General features: G+C 37.0%; 1 protein-coding gene across 2 annotated transcripts in view; it reads right to left on the bottom strand.

Moving 5' to 3' along the window:
* TP53BP2 (tumor protein p53 binding protein 2) overlaps positions 1–23,278 on the bottom strand; it is a 76,380-nt gene that overhangs the window by 37,898 nt on the left and 15,204 nt on the right. For both annotated transcript variants that reach the window (XM_020982184.2, XM_078156297.1), the window contains exon 2: positions 2,166–2,313. In XM_020982184.2, coding sequence (XP_020837843.1) covers positions 2,166–2,313 — 148 coding nt within the window. The remainder of the gene's footprint in view (positions 1–2,165; positions 2,314–23,278) is intronic.

Raw genomic sequence — 23,278 nt, 5'->3', positions numbered from 1 at the left:
CCAGGCACTTTGCTAAGCACTTTACAAATACTACTTTATTTGATCCTCACAACAATCCTGGGAGGCAGGTGTTATATTTTACAGATGATAAAATTGAGGAAAACAATGGGTGAGTGACTTGTCCAGGGCATACTGCTAGTAACTGTCTGCAGCCACATCTGAACTCTGGTCTTCCTGACTCCAGGCCCAGTGCTCTATCCACTGTGCCACCTACCTGCTTTAAGGGCTTTGGAGTATAGTTTGAGATCTGGTACTGCTAGATCTCCTTCCTTCCCATTTTGTCATTAATTCCTTTCTTGACCTTTTGTTCCTCTAGATTAATTTTACTGTTTTTTCTTCTAGATCTATAAAGCAATACTTTGGTAGTTTCATTGTTATGGCACTAAATAAGTAAATTAATTTAGGTAGTATTACCATTTTTAACATATTGGCACAGCCTAACCATGAACAATTAATACTTCTCCAATTATTTAAATCTGCCTTGATTTTCGTAAAGGGTTTGTAACTGTGTGCATATGGTTCCTATGTTGTCTTAGCTGGCAGACTCTCAAGTATTTTATACTATCTTTAGTTTTTTTAAATGGAATTTCTTATTCTATCTTTTCCTGCTGGATTTTTATGGCAATAATATAATTATGCTGATGATCTGTGTGGTTTTATTTATACATCCTGCAACTCTGCTGAAATTGTTAATTGTTTCAATTAGTTTTTTAGTTAACTCTCTAAGCAACATCATAATGGCAAAAAGTGATAATTGTTCCCCTCTTTGCCTACACTTATTTCCTCAATTTCTTTTTCTAGTCTTCTCGCTATAGCAGCATTTTTAGCACTATACTAAATAGTAATGGTGATAATGGACATCCTTGCTTTCCCCCTGATTTTATTTACAGACATTGTTGGACTTTGGTTTTAAATAGATATTGCTTATATTAAAGAAAGTTATATTCCTATAATCATGGTTTTTATTATTAATATGGTCAATTACGCTTATAGTTTTCCTTATATTAAACCGGCTCTGTATTCCTGGTATAAATCCAGTCTGGTCATAGTGTATAGTCTTTGTAATATGCTACTGTCATCTCTTTGCTCATATTTAATTTTAACATTTTGTATCATTACAGATATTGGTCTATAGTTTTCTTGCTCAGTTTTAGCTCTAACTAGTTTACGCATCAAGACTATATTTGTGTCATAGAAGTAATTTGGTAGGACTCTACCAGGCAGAGATGAGAAAAGCAAGTTTTGCTGGTACACAGACTGAAATCACTGTGGGCAGGAAGTAGTAGTATAATACAGTATAAAGAGTAATGAACTTGGAATCCAAAAATTTATGTTCACATTCTGGCTCTTCACTCACTTGTGGGATCCTGGGCAAGTCTCTTCACTTCTCTAGGCTTCAGTTTACTCAGCTATAAAATGTGGGGGTTAAACAACCTCCAGGGGCTTCCTCTTGCCTTGTTCAATTCTATATTATCCTCTTCTCTAAGTCCCTTGCCACCTTCTCCTCTAGCTGATCTCTCCCAGACAAGCCCCAGCCTTGGATCACTCCCACCATCAGCTGCTTTTGCTCCTATTCATGTACTCATGCTAAGTGAAGCCTGAAAAAATAACAAAGTTGTGCTGACTGGGTTCACTACAAAATTGTGTTACACATCTCAAGTGGCCTCCCACTGTAGTAAGGCAACCTTTTAACACCTCCCTCATCAGTGAACTATCTTTTTCAAACCTTTTCAGTCCTCCTCAAACCTCCCAAGTGAGCCAAATAATTAATTTAATAATAATACACAGATTTTCCTTGTGTTGTTTAAGGGTATAAGAAAAGGCAGGGGTACAAAAAAGTTTCTAACAAACCCTCAGATACTGAATTTTGAAAGCTCATATTTAAAAGATCAAAATTTCACCTTAACATAAAGTAGTATACTTTTAAGGATTTAAGACTATGCTGCTTCAAAAATGTTTATAATATGAAACTTGAACTTTATTTGAAGGACAATTCACACTGATGTGTCAACTGGCAAAGCCAGGACTAGAAATGACATCTCCTGACTCTACTATTCTTTCTATATATGTTCTTTAGGATAAACCTGAGTGTTTTTTAAACAAAATCTTACAATATCCCCAAAGTAATAAAGGATGGTGATGACACCACCACAAGATTAGATTACCTGAACCACCCCACACTTCAGCCAAATGGCAGTCACTTTCTCCAGGTTCCTTACACAGCTCTACCACATCTCTGCATGTTGTTTCTGGTGTAACTGGAACTTCTGTGAAGTGTTGTTCATTGTTGCTAAGGTACACCGTAAGAAACATCTAAAAAATAAAGGAAGAAAATAATACTGTAGCCTCAATCACATCACTGAACATAATTTCTATGAGAAGTATTCCTTTTCCCATTTTAAAAACTATTTATGTAAAGTACATTTAGACTATGTCTTCTGAGAACACTGCTATCCTCCCAATCACCCGGATTCCAAATCACCCAGATTCCTAACCTATGAGTCATATTTGACTCTTCCCTCTCATCCCTCATAACCAGTGAGTTACTGCCAAATCTGATTCATTCAACCTTCTCAAAATTTTTTGTATCTAAATTCTTCCCTTCACTCATACAGCCATCACCTTAGTTTAAGCCTTCATCACCTCTCACTTGGACTCTTAACTGGTTTCTTTGCACCAATGCGCCTCACAGCTGCCAAAAGATTATTTCTAAATCATAGGTCTCATGGTTCCAGTGATGTCATAGCCCTGCTTGATAATGTCCAGTAGCTTCCTTTCAGCTCTAGGACAAAATATCAATTCCTCTGTTCAGCATTTAGAGCCCTTTACATACTGGTTCAAACCTATATTTTCAGGCTTATTATACACAATTGTCCTTCACACATACTGTGCTTCAGCCAGACAGGCCTGCCAGCTGTACCTCATATATGACATTCAATATCTCAACCTCTACATTTTTGCCCAGGCTCTCTTCCAAGTCTTAAATACTCTCCCTCCTCACCTCTGCCCCTTTAAAATTCCCATGCCTCTTCAAAGTTCAGTTCAATTGCCACCTATTTCAAGAGGTACAGATATAGACGATAGAGACAGAGCTAGAGATATGTGTGTATATGTATATACCATATATGCATGCATCCACATACACACGTATACACATGCACATACATATGTGTGTTCTATATTTACTTCTCTATGAACATGTTGTAATATCTTAGTAGAATGTATAGAATATAAATTCCTTGAGGACAGGGATCATCTCATTTTTGTATTTGTACCATCAATGCCTAGAATATATCAGTGTTTTATAAATATCAGTTAAAAGGTTAGTTTTATATATGTAAATCAGGTATGTGAATACAAATGGTGGTTTACAACCCAAGGATGGACTCTTCAATGGAAGGAAGGAGGAAGCAGAGGAAGGAAGCTTAGAATTCAGTCTTGAAAGTTATCCATAGACTAGATAAAAACTCAATGTAGTCAGTCCAGCAAAAATCAAAACCAAAACCAAAGTAAAAATGGCGAGTGAAATAGGAAGGCCAGGAAAAAACAAGACAGAAACCAAGCAGAAAGTGTTCTGTGCATGAAAAGATAAAAACTAACCTGGAGTTAGAAGGCAGTTCATTCCATCTTTTAACAGCTCAGCTTAAAGCACTTTTCAAACCTTAAATGGTTTTCACCCAATGTAAAGAAGGTAAAAAACGTCAACAAGGAAAATGACTGAATGACTTACCCCAATAATATCAGTTTAGTACTTGCCCCAATTCTTCTTCCTAGTCCCAGTTCTAATTCCCAAATTATACTGTGCTGCATTCCTCATGTGGACATCAAAACAAATATGCAGCCAATTTAAAATACGTGGACCAGATTCTGTACCTAAGTAGCCAGAATTTCTCCCTCAACTCTTAAATTACTCACAGAACAGAAGCGTGTGTGGCACCCTGGGAAGGCTAGATACTCTCTCTAGCCTTCCAACTACTAAAGGTCCAAAATGAGGACAAAATGAACAAGTGTTGAGAACAACACAGGGAGAATGCAGTCCCAGGGGCCTTATGAGGTCAAAAGACATGTCACTTCAATCAGAACTTGTACACTTATATACTAATTTTGTGATCTAAGGTAAATCATACCTCTCTGTTGCTGCTTCATTGTTTATACAACGGAAATAATAATACTAGTACTATCTTTATCTCACTATATTACTGTTGGAAACCTTTAAAGCCCTACAAAATGTAAACTATTATTATTCGAGTGGAGATAGAGGAGCTGCATGAACAATTTACCCATTAGAAATGTTTTCAGAAATATAATTAAGAATATTACAGGTGTAATATGTGAAATACAAGAACATTTGCAAGTATCTATTTCAAATATAGTCCACCTAAGTACAGTATTTAAAGAATGTTTAGACCAAAATGGAGCAAAAGAGCAGGAAAGTCTAAACTTTTAATACTTTCATTGTAAATATATTTCTAAGGCAAAAAAATTGCAAACTTGTCAATAGCTAGTTGCAATGCTAAAAATTAGCTTCAGCTCTGCACAAGAAGTTTTTAAAAGTTCCTTTATACTTTTAAACACTAAATCTGGACCCTCAAAACACTACCATGTTGAAAAGTTAACAAAAAATCAGCTATTTCTCAAAATTAAGTCAGAAGTTTTCAAATTGCATGTTCTCCACATAATCAACTAAAGAGAAAGCACTTGAACTTGTTACATAAAACATAAATCAGTAACTAAAATCACTTAACCGAATAACAAAAATTAACTACCAATGCAGGGGCTGCTACAGCAAAGAAAACACTACATACTTAAAGGTTTAGATAAGCAACTTACATTGAAGGAATATCTGACCACTTTTCCATCTCATATTTAGTTCTTTGCTTCACTATAAAAATAACAAAACTTAGATAAAATATTTAATATGTTACCTAAAAGTACATCAAGTATACAGTATGTGTTTCCTTCTCAGCTACTGAATACTCAAGCTTAAATGCACTAGCACTTATCCATAAATGACTAAAAGGAAATGATGTAACATCCATGGAGTTAAATAGGAAGTCCTCTGTTTGAACCCACCGTAATCTGAACTATTATCAACAGCAGCTCATTTCCTTTTGGTCAGACAATTTTTAAAAATCCACCCAAACTTTCCCCCTAGTTAACAGTAACAGATAAAAGACAAGTATAAAAAAATTTTCCTTAGAGGTAATTTCTTCCCAAAAACTGCAGGGCACATCAAAGTATGTAAAGTTGTGTTAAAACCTAAGTTTTCTCACCTGTTTGAAGACTAAGTTTCTTATACACGTAAATTAAAAGATCACTAAAAGAAAGCCAAATTTTTAGTAACTGCAAAAACCATTAATGGTCCAGGAGATGGTGAAACAGACCTCCCTCCTGGGAATAGGTTAGTGGAAGAAGGTCTAATGTTGAATACACTTTCAGACACAGTAACCCTATCAGGTGTTTTTGTTTAACTTTTTTTTTCTTTGTGACAAGGGACGGTTCAGTTGAAGAAAGACATAGATACATGTCCAGACAATTTTGAGGAATAAAGGATATAATATATCCTGAAATCACTATGAGGAGAAAAAATAGGAGACATAAAACTTTTTTTTTAAAGGAAGTATTCCAAACATTCTAAACAATGGCAACAACAACGGAAAAAACACTGCCCTCCCCAAGTGACTACTTCGAAGGCCAACAGTCATTTGGATGTACAGGTTCTGGTATGTTTATTTAATAAGTAGTCACACTTTTTACGTGAGTCAAGTAAATGATTAAAGAACAAACAGGGGGAAGGGAGAAGGGAAAATACTGGGTTTCTGGTAGTGTAGGTAATTATATGATACTAAAACAACCAATGTAAGATCCTACTCTTTTGTCCAATTGCCTAAAGGTAACAGATGTCCTTTGGTCTGCAATTAATATGTGCCAGGCTTATCCTGGTCTTTTAGAAACTGATGGCTTCATTAAAATATACTACTGATTTCTGACTGCTAAATGCCATTTTCTTTCAGCTGCTACTAAGTTATAATAGCTTACATTTAAATAGTGCAAAAAGTACTTTTCTGACAATGACGAAGATAAATAGTACATCTTCTCATTTTACAGATGAAGAAACCGAAGCTATTGATAGGGCTTGCCCACTGGCCACAAGTAATAAGTATCTGAGGTGAGATTTGAACCTAGGTTCACCTGACTGGTAGATTCTAGGTGGCTTAGTAGAAAGAGCACTGGGCCTACTGTCAGGAAAATTAGTTCAAATCCAGCTTTAGACACTAACTAGCTATGTGACCCTAGGCAAGTCATTTAATCTCTTAACCTCTGTCTACCCCAGTTTCCTCAACTTTAAAATGACAATAATAGCAACTACTTCCCAAGGTGGTTGTGACAATAAAATGAGATCATATTCATAAAGCACACTGTAGGCACTTAATAAATGCTTGTTTCCTTCCTTCCTGACTCCAAGACTTGAATAATCTTTTTACTATGACAACTTCCTATCAATAAGATAATTAAGTCTGATAGAAACCAGACCATATAACAATACTTCTTTAGGCTACCCTGATAGAATTGGTTACTCATGCTTTAAATGTCTGCCCTAGTACAGAAAGCATCATTTCAATAGTGGTAGACTGGCTGCGATCCAGACCTATATTAGATTTATGATTCATAGATTACATTAAGAAAATCATTCAAGATACTGACATATGAATGTCATCTGTGACAGATCTAAGTCTAATATTTGCAGGGAAGTTAGACAATATGATACTATGTAGTTTGCTGCCACTTAACTGACTTTTAACTCACTGTAAATTGTTATCATTCTAATATTTCCCCTTTGATGCTGTTAATCAATAAATTTATTCACAGAGCCCTCAGGCAAGTTCAATGCCTTTGATTGTCTTTATACCAAAGAGGTGGTCAGATCACTGGATTTTAACACAGTCCCTAGGTATACACAGAGATCATATCGTAGGACAGATGTAAACCTGGAAAGGATTTTAGAGGCATATACACAAGAGGTCACTTGTGCAGAGTTGACTCAATTCATCTCAGAGAGGCTGAGTGACTTGTTCATAGTCACACAAATAGTAAGAATGTAGTGAAGTAAGAGAACAGACCAAGTGTGGTATTGATACTTAGAACATACAAAAAGGGAATGAAAGAGTAGTTACTAATGGAGTCTGTCTAGGTGTGCCTGTTATTTGGTATGATTTAGAACACAGATCTGGTACTGTACTGAGTTTAAGTGAGGATGATTCCAGATACTCATCACTTATTTTCAATCTCTCCCTGTTTATTGGTTCTTTCCCTCATGCCTAATAAATATTCTCATGTTTCCTCATCCTCAAAAAACAAAACAAAACAAAACCCTCACTTGACCTTTACATCCTCTGCCCTTAGTAGCTAAATTCCTTGAAAAGGCCATCTACAATAGGTGCCTCCACTCCACTTTCTCTTCTCTCATTCTTCTTACTTAACCTCTTACAATACAACTTCTGACCTTATTATTCCACTTAAACTGCCCTCTCCAGAGTTACCAATGATTTCTATATTGTCAAATCCAATGGCCTTCAACATCTCAAACTGGATCCCATAGGCATCTCAAACTCAACATGTCCCAAACAGAACTCTGTATTTTTCCAAAAAAAAACCTTTCCCTCTTCCAAACTTCCATATTACTATCAGGGGCACCACCACAAATCCAGGCTTGAAACCTCAGTGTCATCCTTAATTCTTCACTGGCATTCATCTCACATGTACCATTTGTTGCCAATTCTAGTCATTTTTACCTTTTCAATATCTCTCTCTCCTCTCCTCTCACACAACCACAAGCCTAGTTCATAACCTCTTGCACTAGCTTTCTAATTGGTCTCCTGGCTTAAGTCTCTCTATTCCAACTGATCTACAAATTCAACTAAAGCTTCAGTCTGGTTATGTTACCTTGCTACTCAGTAACGTCCAGTAGCTCCTTATTATCTTAAGGATCAAATATAAAGTCCTTTCTTTGAGCATTTAAAGCCCTTCACAAGTTGACCCCTTCCAATCTTCCTCTCTTATACTCCCCTCTAAGCACTCTACAATCCAACTTCATCAGCTGTTCTTTGCACACTACATTTCACTCAATGTCATCCCACTTATTGTCCACAATGCTGGGAATGTTCTGTCCCCCTCACTTCTACCACTTAGCTTCCTCAATTTCTTTCAAGCATCAGCTCAAATCTTACCTTCTACAGGAGGTCTTCCCTTTCTCATCCATCCCCCAGGCCTCCCCTCTGCCTTCCCTCTAAGATTACAATCCATTTATTTTGTATATATCTTTTATGTACATTATTGTTTCCTCCCTCCTCCAGGAGAACATGTATTCCTTTAGGAGAGTTTTGCTTGTTTTTCCTTTCTTTATATCCCTAACCCTAGCCCTAAATCCTCCTAGATATTTCCTTCTTGTTTTTCATGACACTGTACTTTCTCAGTTCTCTTCCTACCTGTGATCAACCACTACTTCTTGATCTTCTTTGCTCGTTCATCATCCATATCTTGCCCCCTAACTATGGGCATACCCCAAGGCTCTGCCTAGGCAGAAGCCAGAAGCATCCAAAGCCTGAACAGACTAAAGATGCCTGTAAAGACCCAAAACATGTCCAGAGATTGGAAGAGATTGGAGAGCTCCTCTCTCTTGCTTTCACCAGATCTTGTGGGTCTCTTATACAGGCTCAAGGCACTGATCTTCTACCACAGCCTGGCAACTAGTAATCACATAACAAATTCTTGTTGGCAGACTTCTCTATCTATCTAGCTGTCCCTCTGGCACATGAACTAGTGTGGCCCTCTAGGATGGAGGTGTTCTGTCCCTAGAAGTTATACTTCTAGACTTAGCCTGAGGAAAGTGCTAAGAGCAGACCTGCACAACTTGGCAGCAGGTAGGGGCCAAAATTAAAATAAGCTAAACTTCTTGGGGCCACAGATAGGTTTTTAGCAGCTTACTTTCGCAGTAAAGGTATAATTAATGATTAAACTATTTTGCAAATAAACCATTTTTAAAAAGGGAAATTTCAATTAATATCAATTAATTACACTTATTACTTAAGATTTTTATCATGAAATTGCTCCTCTCAGACTAGAGACAGACTGACGATGGTTGGTTGCCATGGGTCACATGACAAACAGGAGAGACTGTGCAGTGGCAACCTACCTGCCAATTTACATGACAGGCACAATAGTGACTAGTGGAAGGCGGGTTAATTGGGACATGGACAAAGCACTCACAACATCTTTACTTTCTTTACATCCTCTGCATTTTCCACTAGCCATCCGAAATCCTTTGATAGGCCAAAAGCACCCCTTGGGCTGTGTGTGTGTGTGTGTGTGTGTGTGTGTGTGTGTGTGTGTGTGTGTGTGTGTGTGTGTGTGTGTGCGCAGTCCTAGTTAAGAGAATCACCTAAGCTCCTTCTGCCTTGCTGGAGGCAGCCTGGCACAATGGATGTGAGTACTAGACTTTCAGTCCAGAACTGGATTCAAAATCCCACCTCAGATATTTCAGCAGACCCACTGTCACACATGTAACCTGTTTGGGCTTCAATTTACTCATTTGCAAATGAGAGGATTGGACTCCATGACCTTGAAGGTCTCTGATAGCTCTGAATCCATTATCTAATGATCTCACTCTATTGGGGGGGGGGGGTTGAAGGAGAAGAGGGAGGGGAGGGGTGGTATTTTAACCTCACATTCTTTTAAATTGATTCTTTAATCTCCTATTAAGTAAAAATTCACAGTGTCTTACTGAATTTTAAACCTCAAAAGTTCAGTTGTTGGACTAGCCTAATTTCGGTCTGACCCATGTATCATCACAATATTATAGATTTACAGATAAAAGGGACCTTAGAGGCAATCAAGTTCAATTCCTCATTTAACAAACAGATGAGTTGATGCAGTGAACAGTGTTGGTCCTGGAGTCAGGAACATCTGAGTTCAAATCTTGCCTCAAATGCATACTAGTTTGTGTAACCATAGGCAAGTCATTTGTCTGCCTCAATTTCCTCATCTGTAAAATGGGAGTGACAACAGCACCTACTTCCCAAGGTTGTTTCCAACACATAATGAGATAACAATTGTAAAGAGTATAGTGCCTGCCATATAGTAAGTGCTATATTTAGCTATCATTATCATTGCCCAGGGTCACACAGCCAGCAAGTATCTCAGATGAGGATGCAAAGCCAGGTCTTCCTAAGTCAAGCACTCTATCCAGTATACTGTGCTAGGTGCTCTGCACTCTTTTGCCCTCACAAAGTATTTCATTTAAAAAAAAGTTTTTAATATTGACATAAGGAAATCAGTTGCTCACTGACAAGTTTAGAGCTTTGAAGTAAGCAAAAGAAACCTCACCTCCTTCCGCCTCCTGGCTTCTGACTTCTTTCAAATCTCAACTAATATTACACCTTACATAAGGAGTTCTTCTTAGAGTTCTCCTTAATATTAGTGCCCTCCTTCTGAAATAATCTACAATCTATCCTGTATATATCTTATTTGTACACAGGTGTCTGCTTAATTGTGAACTCCTTGAGGACAGACTGGTTTTGCCTTTCTTTGAATCCCCGGCGCTTAGCACAGTTCCTGGCACATATTAGGCCCTTAACAGATGTCTGTTGACCTGACTTGAAAAGGAACAGGGAAACAAGAAAGGAAGAAGCAGTTTTCTAGTACCTACTATGTGCCAGGCACTGTACTAACCACTTTACAAATACTATCTCATTTGATCCCTACAACAGCCCTAGGAATTAGGTGCTATTACTATTCCCATTTTACAGTTGAGGAAACTCAGGCAAACAGATTAAATGACTTGCCCTGGGTCACAGAGCCACTAAGTATCTGAAGCTACATTTGAACTCAGGTCTTTCTGACTCTAAGCTAGTCTGACTCTGTCCACTTTGTCATATAGCTGGAAAGGACCCTCCACAACAGTTCAGCTAGCCTTTTTATCCACGATGTCTTTCAGGTTTTGCTAAGTAGGGAAATGTTGATTTTGTTTCAAGACACTCATAAGTTACCTTTAGAAGCTCGATTTTTTAATGTGATAACTACTGTTATTTTCTACTATACTGATGGTTTATAAATTAGTGATTTTCTAAAGTTATTCAACAATCACTTATAGAAATTCACCATACAGCAATCTTCTGGATAGTGTTTTAATAACCACTCTTCAACAGAAAGTCACAAATGGAATTACCAACTCTGACTACAACTTCCATGTGTAGACTTCACAGTACTTAGCTTTTTCTGGAAAGGTATAATTAGAGCATAATCAAAGTATTTTTGAACATGCCTAACTACAGATCACAACTTTTATCTAAATACTACTGCTCTTAAAAATCATTACATTCCCTCTTCAGATTTATAGGTATGAGTATTATAATTACAGGTTAAATATCACTTACTATAAATATTATTTTTCAACAACATATAATTTGACCACATTAAATGGCTTTAATATAACAACCCAGAACTGTTTTTAAAAAAATTAGAAACACATTAGTAACACAGTAGAGTCTCCTAATCTCAGACTTTTTACTTGCTCTACCCTAAGGAAAAGGGAAAAACTAAAGGAAGGTCAAAGGACAACAGATACATACATACATGCATGTATACATACATATACATATATATGACAAAACTGGTCATATCAACCTGTTAAACTAAGGTGAAAATAACTAGGCAAATATATACTTTCTTTTGCCATACTCAACTTATCAATTAAATGTTGTAAAAGTCTACAACTCTCTAGAGTAATAAATAAAAAGATTATTTTAAAAAAACTAACTCCATGTTAAAACAAAAATGAATTGCATTTCATCAAGATGTTGAGAAATTTTGTTTAAACAAAGAAAAACTAACTGTAGGCTCCTGTATCATTAAAGCTCTTCAGAATAAGGCCTTTACATTTAATCATAAATAAAATAATTGCTATCCTATTGTATGCCTTTTCAATGTGGAGGGGAAATAGGAAATTTGAAATTCTAAAATTTTTTAAAACAAATAAAATAAATTTTAGCCATCTATAGTCATATGAAAAAATGCTCTAAATCACTACTGATTAGAGAAATGCAAATCAAAACAATTCTGAGGTACCACATCACACCTATCAGATTGGCCAACATGACAAAACAGGAAAATGATAAATGTTGGAGAAGATGTAGGAAAAATTGGAACACTAATGCATTGTTGGTGGAGTTGTGAAATGATCCAACCATTTTGGAGAGCAATTTGGAACTATATACAAAAGGCTATAAAAATGTACATACCCTTTCACCCAGCAATGGCACTTCCAGGACTGTATCCCAAAGAGGTCATAAAAATGGGAAAATGATCCACATGTACAAAAATATTTATAGCAGCTCTTTTTGTGGTGGCAAAGAATTGGAAATTGAGGGGATGCCTATCAATTGAGGAATGGCTGGACAAGTTGTGATATATGAATGTAATGGAATACTATTGTGCTATAAGAAATTATGAGCAGCCAGAAAAACCTGGAAAGACCTGTATGGTCTGATGCTGAGTGAAGTGAGCAGAACCAAGAGAACGTCATACACAATAACAGCCACGTCGTGCGATGACTAACATTGATAGACTTAGCCCTTCTCAGCAATGCAAAGATCTAAGATATCTCCAAAGGACTCATGATGGAAAATGCTATCCACATCCAAAGAAAGAACTATGAAGTTTGAATGCAGATGGAAGCATACGATTTGCTATTTTTTCTTCTGTTTTGTTTCCTCTTTCTGGTGGTTCCTCCTACCAGTTCTAACTCTTCCTTACAACATCACTAATGTGAAAATATACTTAATAGGAATGTATATGAATAGCCTTTATCAGATTGCACACTGTCTTGGGGAAGGAGGGAACGGGAGAAAAATTTAAAACTCAAAAGCTTATGGAACTGATTGTTGATAAATCAAAATAAATTTTAAAAAATTTAATTGTAAACACTAGTAAAATTAGTCTAAAGAGAAAGAATTCACAGAAGATTATTATATTTTGACCTAATAATCCAAGTATGAGCTATTAAATGCCTGGAACACAGCATTTGAAATGGAATGAGATGGAAAGAGCAAAACCAAAAGTACTTTCAAAATAAAAGGATATAGAACTTGATAACAGATTGGATTTGGGGGATGAAGAGAGGAAAGCAGTCAAAGGCAGTTCTAAGATTTCTAGCCAGAGAGGTATGGTGATGCAATTGAAATGTGATGGCTGGAAACAGTAATTTTAGAAAGGAAGGGCATTTTCAGTTTTGGATACATTGAGTTAAGGTAACGCAGAACACCCAAATATAGACAGCCTTTTAGTAGATGTAAGTACAGAATTAAAGAGAATCAGAGAAAATACAATCTGTGTTACTCTATTGTGCTTAGTCTACATACTAAGACATAGGGAAATAATGAGGCAAAGTCTACATATAGTCTAGAGCAATGGTGTCAAAGTCAAATAGAAATGAGGGCCACTGAACCTTACATAAGGATCCCTGAAGGCCACATATTGACTTAGAAAACCACATATTAACATTATCTATGTTCCACCGGATTTTTGTTTAAATATTTTCCAATTATATTTTAATCCGGTTCTTGAGAACTTTGGATTGTTGAGGAGCCTTGACACCTCTGGTCTAGAGTATTGCAATGAATCTGTGTACGTTTGTGAAGATCCTCTCTCCTGGTACAGATGACAGCTGAGCCAAACTTCATCCTGTACAATTCTTGTCCATGTCTTTTTAATAATCACCCAAAGATCAATACTTTTCAAGCAATCCTCCAACACAATAACATCCTATAATTCTTATAATATTTCATGGATATCAATAAAATAGTAGGTCTATTCACCTACATTATTCCTCTCTAATGACACATGAAGGGCAGCTATGAGGAGCAGTGGATAGAGTGCCAGGCCTGGAAGTCAGGAAGACTGAACAACAACAAATCTACTATACCACACTGCTTCTCTACATGATGCTGTCACTTCTTTAATTCAAATCATAATTGGTAATATGCTACAGCCTTATTATACCCATATGTCTTCAACTTTAACTCTATGACAATAGCACAAGAATAGAAAGTATCAATAAAACTTATTTTTTAATTTCCAAGACATGGTTTGTTATAGAGATTTGTTGTTGTTCAGTAGCTTCAGTCATATCTGACCTTCCATGATCCCATCTGGGGTATTCTTGGCAGAGATATTGGAGTGGTTTGCCATTTCCTCTTCCAACTCATTTTACAGATGAGGAAACTGAGGCAAACAGGATTAAGTGACTTGCCCCAGAGTCACATAGCTAGTGAGTGCCTGGGGCCACATTTAAACTCAGGTCTTCCTGACTCCAGGCCCAGTGCTCTATCTACTATGCCACCAAGTTGCCCTTGTTATATAGAGAACCCATCTGCAAAAGCCTACCTGATTTCCTTCTCATATTTTCAACACAGTTACCCTTGATGTGTACATCATATATTTCTTTCAAAGATTTTAGAGATATGAAAGAAGGCATAATGTTGTGGTAGCAAAGAACTAGAAACAAAATAAATACCCATCAACTATTACTGTAATTCAAGAAATGATTAATATGACAAATACAGAAAAGGGTGAGAAGGCTCATACAAACTGATAAAGAATAAAGTGGAGCCAGAAAAACAATATACAAAAATGCTTCCCCCAACCACCATTCCCCACCCCACTACCCCTTGAAAAAAAAAATATGTATCATGCCTGAATGCTAAGAAATTATAATGACCAAGGTCGGCCCTAAAGATTAAGTATAAGAAGATACCTCTCTCCCCACTTTTTTGCAGGGATGAGGGCCCATGGATATAAAATACTACATATAAAATCAGACTTTTTTTAATATATTGGTTGGTTTTGCTGAACCATTTTTTTCTTCATTTTCTTCAGAGGCAGCTAGGTGGTACAATGGATAGCATGCTGGGCCTAGAGTCAAGAAGACAAAAATTCAAATCTTGCCCCAGACACTTACTAGCTGTGTGACCCTGGGAAAGTTACTTAATCTGTCTGCCTCCATTTCTTCCACTGTAAAAATGAGGATGATAATAATTGAACCTATTTGTCAAGGTTGTTATGAGTATTAAATGAGATAACTGTAAAGTGTTTAGAACAGTGCCTGGCACATAGTAGATACTTAACAAATGATTATTTCCTTCTTTCATTTTAAAAATTATTATAAGCGATGACTTTCTTTGGGAGGCAAAGGGGGGACTACAATAGGGATTGTAGGTCACATAAAGGAAGGATATTAACAGAAATTTATTTTCAAAAACAAAATTAGTTACATGGGTTGATATTTGTTGGTGGCTTCTTAGTCACACTTCTTTTGGATGATAATACAATCTATCTTGTTCTTTGTTATGGAATCGTCGCCTCTTTTTAATATATTAAAATACATCTTTAAAGAATACCCTCGGGGGCAGCTAGGTGGCGCAGTGCACCAGCCCTGAAGTCAGGAGGACCTGAGTTCAAATACGCCTCAGACCAAACACTTGACACTCACTAGCTGTGTGACTGACTCTGGGCAAGTCACTTAACCCCAATTGCCTGGAAAAAAAAAACCAGCTAAAAAAGTACCCTCAGATGAAGAATATATCAACTTCATTTTGCCAATAAAATTGGAAACACAGATAAAATACCCTGGGCCAATTGGAGAACATCAAACTCAAAAGGCCCTACATGATACCACTTTGTGATAGAGTTAAAGTTCTACAGTGTATTGTGTTGTAGATAAATACAATGGATCAGCACAACAGACTATGATACAATAAAATGGACGGCTGCTCTTACCTATTGTGTAAGAGTTATGATCTACTGAACAAGATGCTGATCTTGTATACTGTGACTGTCATATATTCAAGTAAAACTATATACTATCTCCACTATATCCCCCCAAAATTCCTTTGCTTACTATTCAATAATCTCAGAAAGCCTTCTATCTGGTTTTCCACCTGTTGAATTCTTATTCACCCTTTAACATCTAAAACAAATGACATCTCGGAGGAAGACTGCCTTTTTCCTCTCAGTAAACAACAAACTATACTCAAGCTCAAGTAACGCAATTTTTCTTTTTATCACTCATGCTTCTCCACTATTCTGTATTATTACTTATGTGCTTAATTTTTTTTATTAAACTGAACTGACATTGACAAAAAAAAATAATACCCTCAAAATTGTGTTGCCTCCAACAGGGATTTCTTCTTTGATCAGACAGACACTTTTCATGACTTTATCTTAAAGTCCATGTCCAGTTCTCCATATAGCACAATGGATATACAATGGGAGTACAGATCAAAGACACAGGTTTCACCATCTTGCATGAGGAGAAATGTTCCCCACAGAAATACTGGCAAACCTGTTCTATTGCACATTTAGCTATAGTTCTCCTTCTTTTTGGATCTCTAAATACACTTTTAGATGATCCACCTTAATAGGACCTCATGCTTTCTGTTAGCTTGCCCTACTCCAACATCAGGTAAAAGTGATCCTGGATTCTTAAAGGCTACACCAGCAGACCACAAGATCTTGGAGGGAAGCTTTCAGTACACACCAGGCAACAAATTTGTATTTCCTATCTGAGGACTAGCTTAGCTAAGTAACAAGAGGGTTATCCTCAAAAGGCTGGCCACTAGTTAATGAATTCTTTAGTCAAAGCAGTACATGAGATATTTTTTTTAAATACAAAATGATCCTCGATCTAGAGTAATCTTTATAAATACTTGTTAAATTAACCCAAGTTCATCTTTTCTTGCTAACAGAGTTTTTTTAAGCCTCCATTATTCAAAAAGGATATGACAAAGCAATTTCCTAGATGGAAACTAAGCTAAATGGAGTTATAAGATGTAATTCTAGTCTATTAATTCTAGACACTATTAGGAGAAACTCAGGTATTTTCACTGACTCTAATTATAAATATATTCCTGGAAAACTTAGAAGCAAATTCTTTACATTATAAAAAGCAAAGAGATTGAAAATATATAAACATTTTCAGGTACAGCAATACTGAGGACACAATATACTGATTCCAACAAAAGCTTTCAAACAGTTTATAAATCTAGGTTGAAGAAAAGAACTATAGTTGATTTCATGTTTCTTGGTAGAAGATCAAGAAGGGATTGGACCGTTGTTCAGGGCAGGTGGAATAATGATAACAGACAACAGGCAAGACCACTGAACTCTTAATTTGCTTCTGTTTTCTATGTCAAGGAGAATGAATGACCTTTGGACTGGAAGGGCAAATTAAAAATAGCTAAAAAAAAATTGAATCCTAAGACAAGTAGGAACACAAAAAGAATCCTTCAATACCCTTGATGAGTTCAGGTGACCAAGTCCACACAAAGTACCTCTCAGGATACCAAAAGAACTGGCAAATATGAGTACTGAGTCACTGTCAATAATTACTGAAACAGTGGGGAGAACAATGGGACTAAAGAAGAGCAAATGTTCTGATTTTCAACAAAAAGGAAGAAAGCAGAGCCTGAAAATGATAGGTTAGTGTACTTAACTTTGATTGTGGGCAAATTCTAGAATTTATTATTAAAGGGGAGGAATAGGGGTGGAGAGGAGTGACGACCACAAAGCCATCATTTTCTTCATCAAGAACAGGTCATGTCAGACTAACTTCAGTTCCCTTTCTGATAGGGTTAATAGATTAACAGATCAAGGAATGCTGTAGATAGTTACCTAAAATTTTGTATAAAGTATTTGTAAAGTCTCTCATGCTATTCTTGTGGAAAAGGTGGAAATTTGCAGACTAGACTTAAATAATTATTAGGTGAATTTGGAACTGGTTAAATTGATAGATTAAACAGTAGTCATTAACAGTTCCATGCTACCTTGGAAGGAGGTCTACAGCAAAGGGATCTAACTCAGGCTGCAAATTTCATAGCGTGGCCAGAACCAGATTAAAATGTAATTGGGAAATGTTTAACAAAAATAAATAAAAATATAACAACATAGATAATGTTAATTTGTAGTTATCTAAGTCAATATGCTGTCAGCAAGGATCTTTTTCAATTTTAAGTTTGACACCATTGGTATGCAGTGCCCCAGTCTCTGTTCTTGGCCTTGTGCTGTTTGTACAAAGCACAAATAAAAATATCAAAAGTAAAAAGAGAATGCTTATCAACTATGAAAATGATATTTAAAAAATTAAAAGGTATAGCTAAGACATTGGAGATAGACTCAGGATCCAAAATAAACAGATTAGAATGATAAAATTTAGCACAGACAAATGTAAAGACATAGTTAGGTTCAAACAACATCATTACAAATAGAAGATAGGAAAAGTGTGGCTAGATAGCAGAGATCATCTGAAAATACCTGGAGCTTTTACTGGACTATAAGCTTAATGAATCAATGGTATATACCAGGGGTGGAGAACCTGCAGCCTTGAGGCCACGTGTGGCCCTCTAGGTCCTCAAGTGAGGCCCTTTGATTGAACCCAAACTTCAAAGTCAAAGGGGCCACATTTTAGGACCTAGAAGGCCACATGTGGCCTCAAGGCCTCAGGTTCCCCACTCCTGGTATATATTAAGACAGACAAAAGGGCTAATATGAAGGTAAGTGTAGTACTCAAGATCAGACTTAAATAATAGCACCACTATACTTTCCAAAATCCATGGATAATTTTTAATTTAAAAAGGATGGGGATACTATTTTATTTTTAAATGGTGCATTTTTACAAAATAAGTATTAAGAGGCTAGTATAATGCTATTGTTAAAGCTTACCTTTAAAAATTTATTTTTACGAGCATGTATTATCTCTCTCCCAATTCCCCTGCCCATTAAACAATTTAAAAAGGAAAAAACCTTCATAGTACATAAAAACAAAGTCCCACATTGGTCATGCCCAATAATGTAAGTCACATTCTGCATTTTAAGTTCATCAATTCTCTAGCAGTGAGTGGTAATTTACCTTCAGTCATCTGAACTTGAGGGCTATCACTGCACTAATCTGAATTCTGAAGGCTTTCAAAGTTATTTTTCTCTACATTGTCATTCTATACATTGTTCTACTTCTAGTCACTTCACACTGTATCATTTCATAGAGGTCTTCCCAGTTATTTGTGAAACTTTCCATTCTGACATTTCTCATGGCACAATAATATTCCATTGTTTCACATACCAAAATGTAATTAGGCATTCAGCACTTTCTTCCCTGCTTCTCTAATTTACTTATGATACCACCATCTATGTCTCAAGTCATGGCTCTCTATCTGGGGTTTATCTTGTTATACAGTTTAAGATGTTGGTCTATATTCAACCACTTTCCAGTACTCCTACCAGTTGTTTTTTTAATCAAATAGTGAATCCTTACCCTAGGAACTGGGACTTTGGGGTTTATCAAACACAATGCTTCCTTGTTCACTCGATTCTATACATTATATAATAAATCTGTTGAAATTATTTACCTAAGCTGCTATTTCTCCAACACGTTTCAATAGCAACCAAACTCAAGCTTTCAAAAACAATTTAAATATGACAACCTCTAAAGAGACATGTTATGTGTGATTGCTCGCTGAATAAAATGACAAATCAGATTTTCAGCTATCTAAAACAATCCTATTTTACTGAGATAAACAAAATTCTGCTATACAACACAGCAAACAGGATAAACCAAAGTGGTCCAGAACTGTAGATCACTGCATCAAGCAATGAAAACCACTGATCTCATGTCAAAAAATCAGCATTCCATTATTAATTCTGTTCAGCTTAATGAATCACTTAACATTTTTAGAAATAAAATAATATTAAGTGACCTAATCAGACTTCAGAAGAATTTATGTTATTACATGATTGAAGGCTTTTAAACCAAAATCTGCATGAATAAGATTTGCATTTAACAGATAAAATGCAATCTAAGAGTCATCCTTTGACTCCTCACTCTCTCTCAACCCTCCTTCCACATCCAAATGGTTGCCAAGGCCTCTGAATTTCTTCTTTGTAACATCTCTTGAATATTCTCTCATCTGACCCTGCCACCACTCTAGAGCAGACCATTAACAAATCACACCTGGACCATTGCAATATCCTGCTGATGGATCTGCCTGTCTCAAGTTTCTCTCCACTCCAATCCATCTTCCATTCAGCCACCAAAGCAATTTTCCTAAAGTGCAAGTTTGACCATGTCACCTCTCTATTCAATAAATTCCAGTGGGTCCCTATCACTTCCAAGATCAAATACAAAATACAGTTTGGCATTCAAGGCCCTTTATAACCTACCTCCCTCCTACCTTTCCAATATTCTTATACCTTACCCCCCACTATGTACTTTTCAACCTAGGGACACGGGTCTCTTTGCGCTGCTCAAACAAGACACTCCATCTCTCTGCTCTGGTTGTCCCCTATTCCTGGAACTCATGCCAAAATGGCAAAAGAGCAATTCATACTCTCTCTCCTCAACTCCATGTTGAAGCCAGGCTTCCCTGGCTTCCTTTAAGTCCCAACTAAAACCCCATCTTTTATAGCAAGCTTTTCCCAATCCCTATTAATTATAAGTGTCTTCCCTCTTTTAATTATTTCCTATTTAGTCTGTGTATCGTTTGTACATATATTTGGTTGTTATCTCCCCCTTTAGATTGCAAGCTCCTTGAGGGTACAGAACCCTCAAGGACTGTTGCTTGTTTTGGTATCCCCACAGCTTAACACAGTGCCTGGCACATAAACGTTAAAAAAAAGTTTACTAATGACTGATTGAAATAAAATTGCAGATGAAATTAATCCTACACTTCCTTAAGTGGGCAATGATACAAATGGCAGTACATTCAAAATTTTTTTAAATACCCATGAAAATTATAGGATCTATTGCAACTGAAGAGAAGGAACTAAGATTAGTTAGGGAAAAGGCAAGTTAGTTAACCTCTCTGAGCCTCAGGCTTACTATCTATAAAATGGCCATAATAATACCTGTAGGTAAAATAATATCTTTAAGTACTTACCTGACTGTGGTTGTGAGGCTCAAAAGGAATGATATAGGTAAAGTGCTTGCAAACTACTAACTAATACAAACTAGTACAAACAACTAGTTACAAACTAACTAGTGCAAAAGTATTAGATAGATGTATGATAGTTATTAACTAGTGAGCAGAAAAAAAGAGAAGAGGTCCTTACTAATGCTAAGCAACTTAGTTTCACTAGGACTGAAAGGTGATAAAAATAGCTAAGGCCTTGAATGTATCCAACAAACATGTGACTAAAAAAATTAAACACTTCATAAAAGTTGAAAAGAAAAAAATTGCCTATGAATTTTCACTGTTACTTATATTTCAAATTCACAACTTGAAAAGCAATGCGTCCCCCAATTCCTCAAACTCTCAGCTCCCTCCCAGGTCATCTCCCCTTAACTAGCCACTCTCTCCTCTTTCCCCCATCATGACCCCTTGGTGAACCAGGTCAACTCTACATTTTCCTTTTCTCTTGAGTCCTTGGCCCCCTTCTCATATTACCAATTGTGCCCTGCCAGGCTTCAGCCTTGGATCACTCCCACCATCCCTTAACTTTGCTTCTACACACCTGCTGCTGAAGGTGGAGAAAATCTCACAACCATTCTGAGTCTACTACAAGTTTAAGTTTATATAACCTCAACTAAGACCTCAGCACTGCTAAGCAATCCCACTATACTACCCCTACCAATTCACTATCCCACTCTCCACAATGGCTCTTCCAAACTTTTTCATCATTGTTTAAACTCTCATTCCTTCCCTCTCCCTACCTTCTCATCGGAAAACCTGGCCTCATATTTTACAGGAAAAAAATTAGGCCATTTGCCATTTTTCCTTTTTCCCTCATCTCCTATCATTCAGATGCCTTCTGCCACTTTCTGTTCCTTCAACCCTGCCTCACATGAAGAAGTGAATTTACTCCTTACCAAAGCTAACTACCCCCTCTCTGCCTGCAGAGATCTCATGCCATCCTATCTCCCCACCAACAAACTGCCCCTGTCATCCCACTCTCACTTATCTTCAGTCTTCTCTACTGGCTCCTATCCTACTGCCACAAACATGCCTGTCTCCACCATCCTCAAAAAACCTTCACTTGATCCCTTCCATCCCTGACAACTAGCATGCTTTCTCTTCTGCCCTTTCTGGCTAACTCTGTGAAAAGGCCTTCTATAATCGGTGTGCTTCCATTTTCTCTCCTCTCACTCTCTTCATAATACCTTACAATGTAGCTTCCTGCCTCAGAATTCCAATGAAACTTCTCCAGTTACCAATGATTTGTTAATTGCCAAATCCAATGGCCTTTTTGAATCTTCATTCTTGATTTCTCTACAACCTCTAACACTGTTGACCACTCTTTTTATACTCAGACACTCTCTTGGCTCTCCTCTTACCTGTCAGACCATTCCTTCTCAACTTCCTTTGCTTGATCTTCATTGAGATCATGCCCTCCCTCTAACTGGAGGAATCCTACTGGATTTTGTCCTGAGCCTTCTTCTCTTCTCCCTCTGTACTATCTTATTTGGTGATCTCATCAGCTACTACGAATTTAATTGCTCCCAAGGATTTAATTATTATCCCCATGCCGCGATTCTCAAATTTACTTACCTATCCTGACCTAATCTCTCCGCTGACCTCCAAACTCACATCTCCAACTGCTTTTCAGATATCTTGCATTAGATGTTCAGTAGACATCTTAAACTCAACATAACCAAAACTGAACTCATTATCTTCCCCCCTAAACCTACCTTCTTTCTAACTTCCCTATTGCTATACAAGGTAATACTATCTTCCCAGTTTCTCAGGCTTGAAACCTTGCAATCTGCTCAGTCTCTCATGGCCTCATATTCAATTTGCTGCCAAGGCCTACTAGTTTCACCTTTGCAATCTCTCAGACAACCCCTTCTCTCCTCTACATCACCCCTCTAGCACAGATCATCATCACCTCATAACAGAACCACTGCAACAGCCTGCTACTGGGTCTGCCTGCCTCAAGTCTCTTCCCATTCCAATCCATGCTCTATTCAATCACCAAAGTGACTTTCCTAAAGCATAGGTCTGACCTTGTCATCTCTTTACTCAATAAACTCCAGTGGCTCCATTATCACCCCCAAGATCAAATACAAAATTCTCTGTTTGGCATTCAAAGCCCTTCATAACCTAGCCCCATTCTACCTTTCCTATATTCTTAGACTTTACTCCCTGCCATATACTCTTGGATCCAGTGACACTGATCTCCTGGCTGTTCCTTGAACACAATGCTCCATCTTTCTGCTCTGAGCACTTTCTCTGGCTGT

Source organism: Phascolarctos cinereus, unplaced genomic scaffold, assembly GCF_003287225.1.
Source record: "Phascolarctos cinereus isolate Bilbo 61053 unplaced genomic scaffold, phaCin_HiC Scaffold_5;HRSCAF=322, whole genome shotgun sequence".
In the NCBI taxonomy this organism is placed as follows: domain Eukaryota; kingdom Metazoa; phylum Chordata; class Mammalia; order Diprotodontia; family Phascolarctidae; genus Phascolarctos; species Phascolarctos cinereus.
Note: the sequence above shows the minus strand (reverse complement) of the source record. Positions and strands in the feature narration are given on the sequence as shown.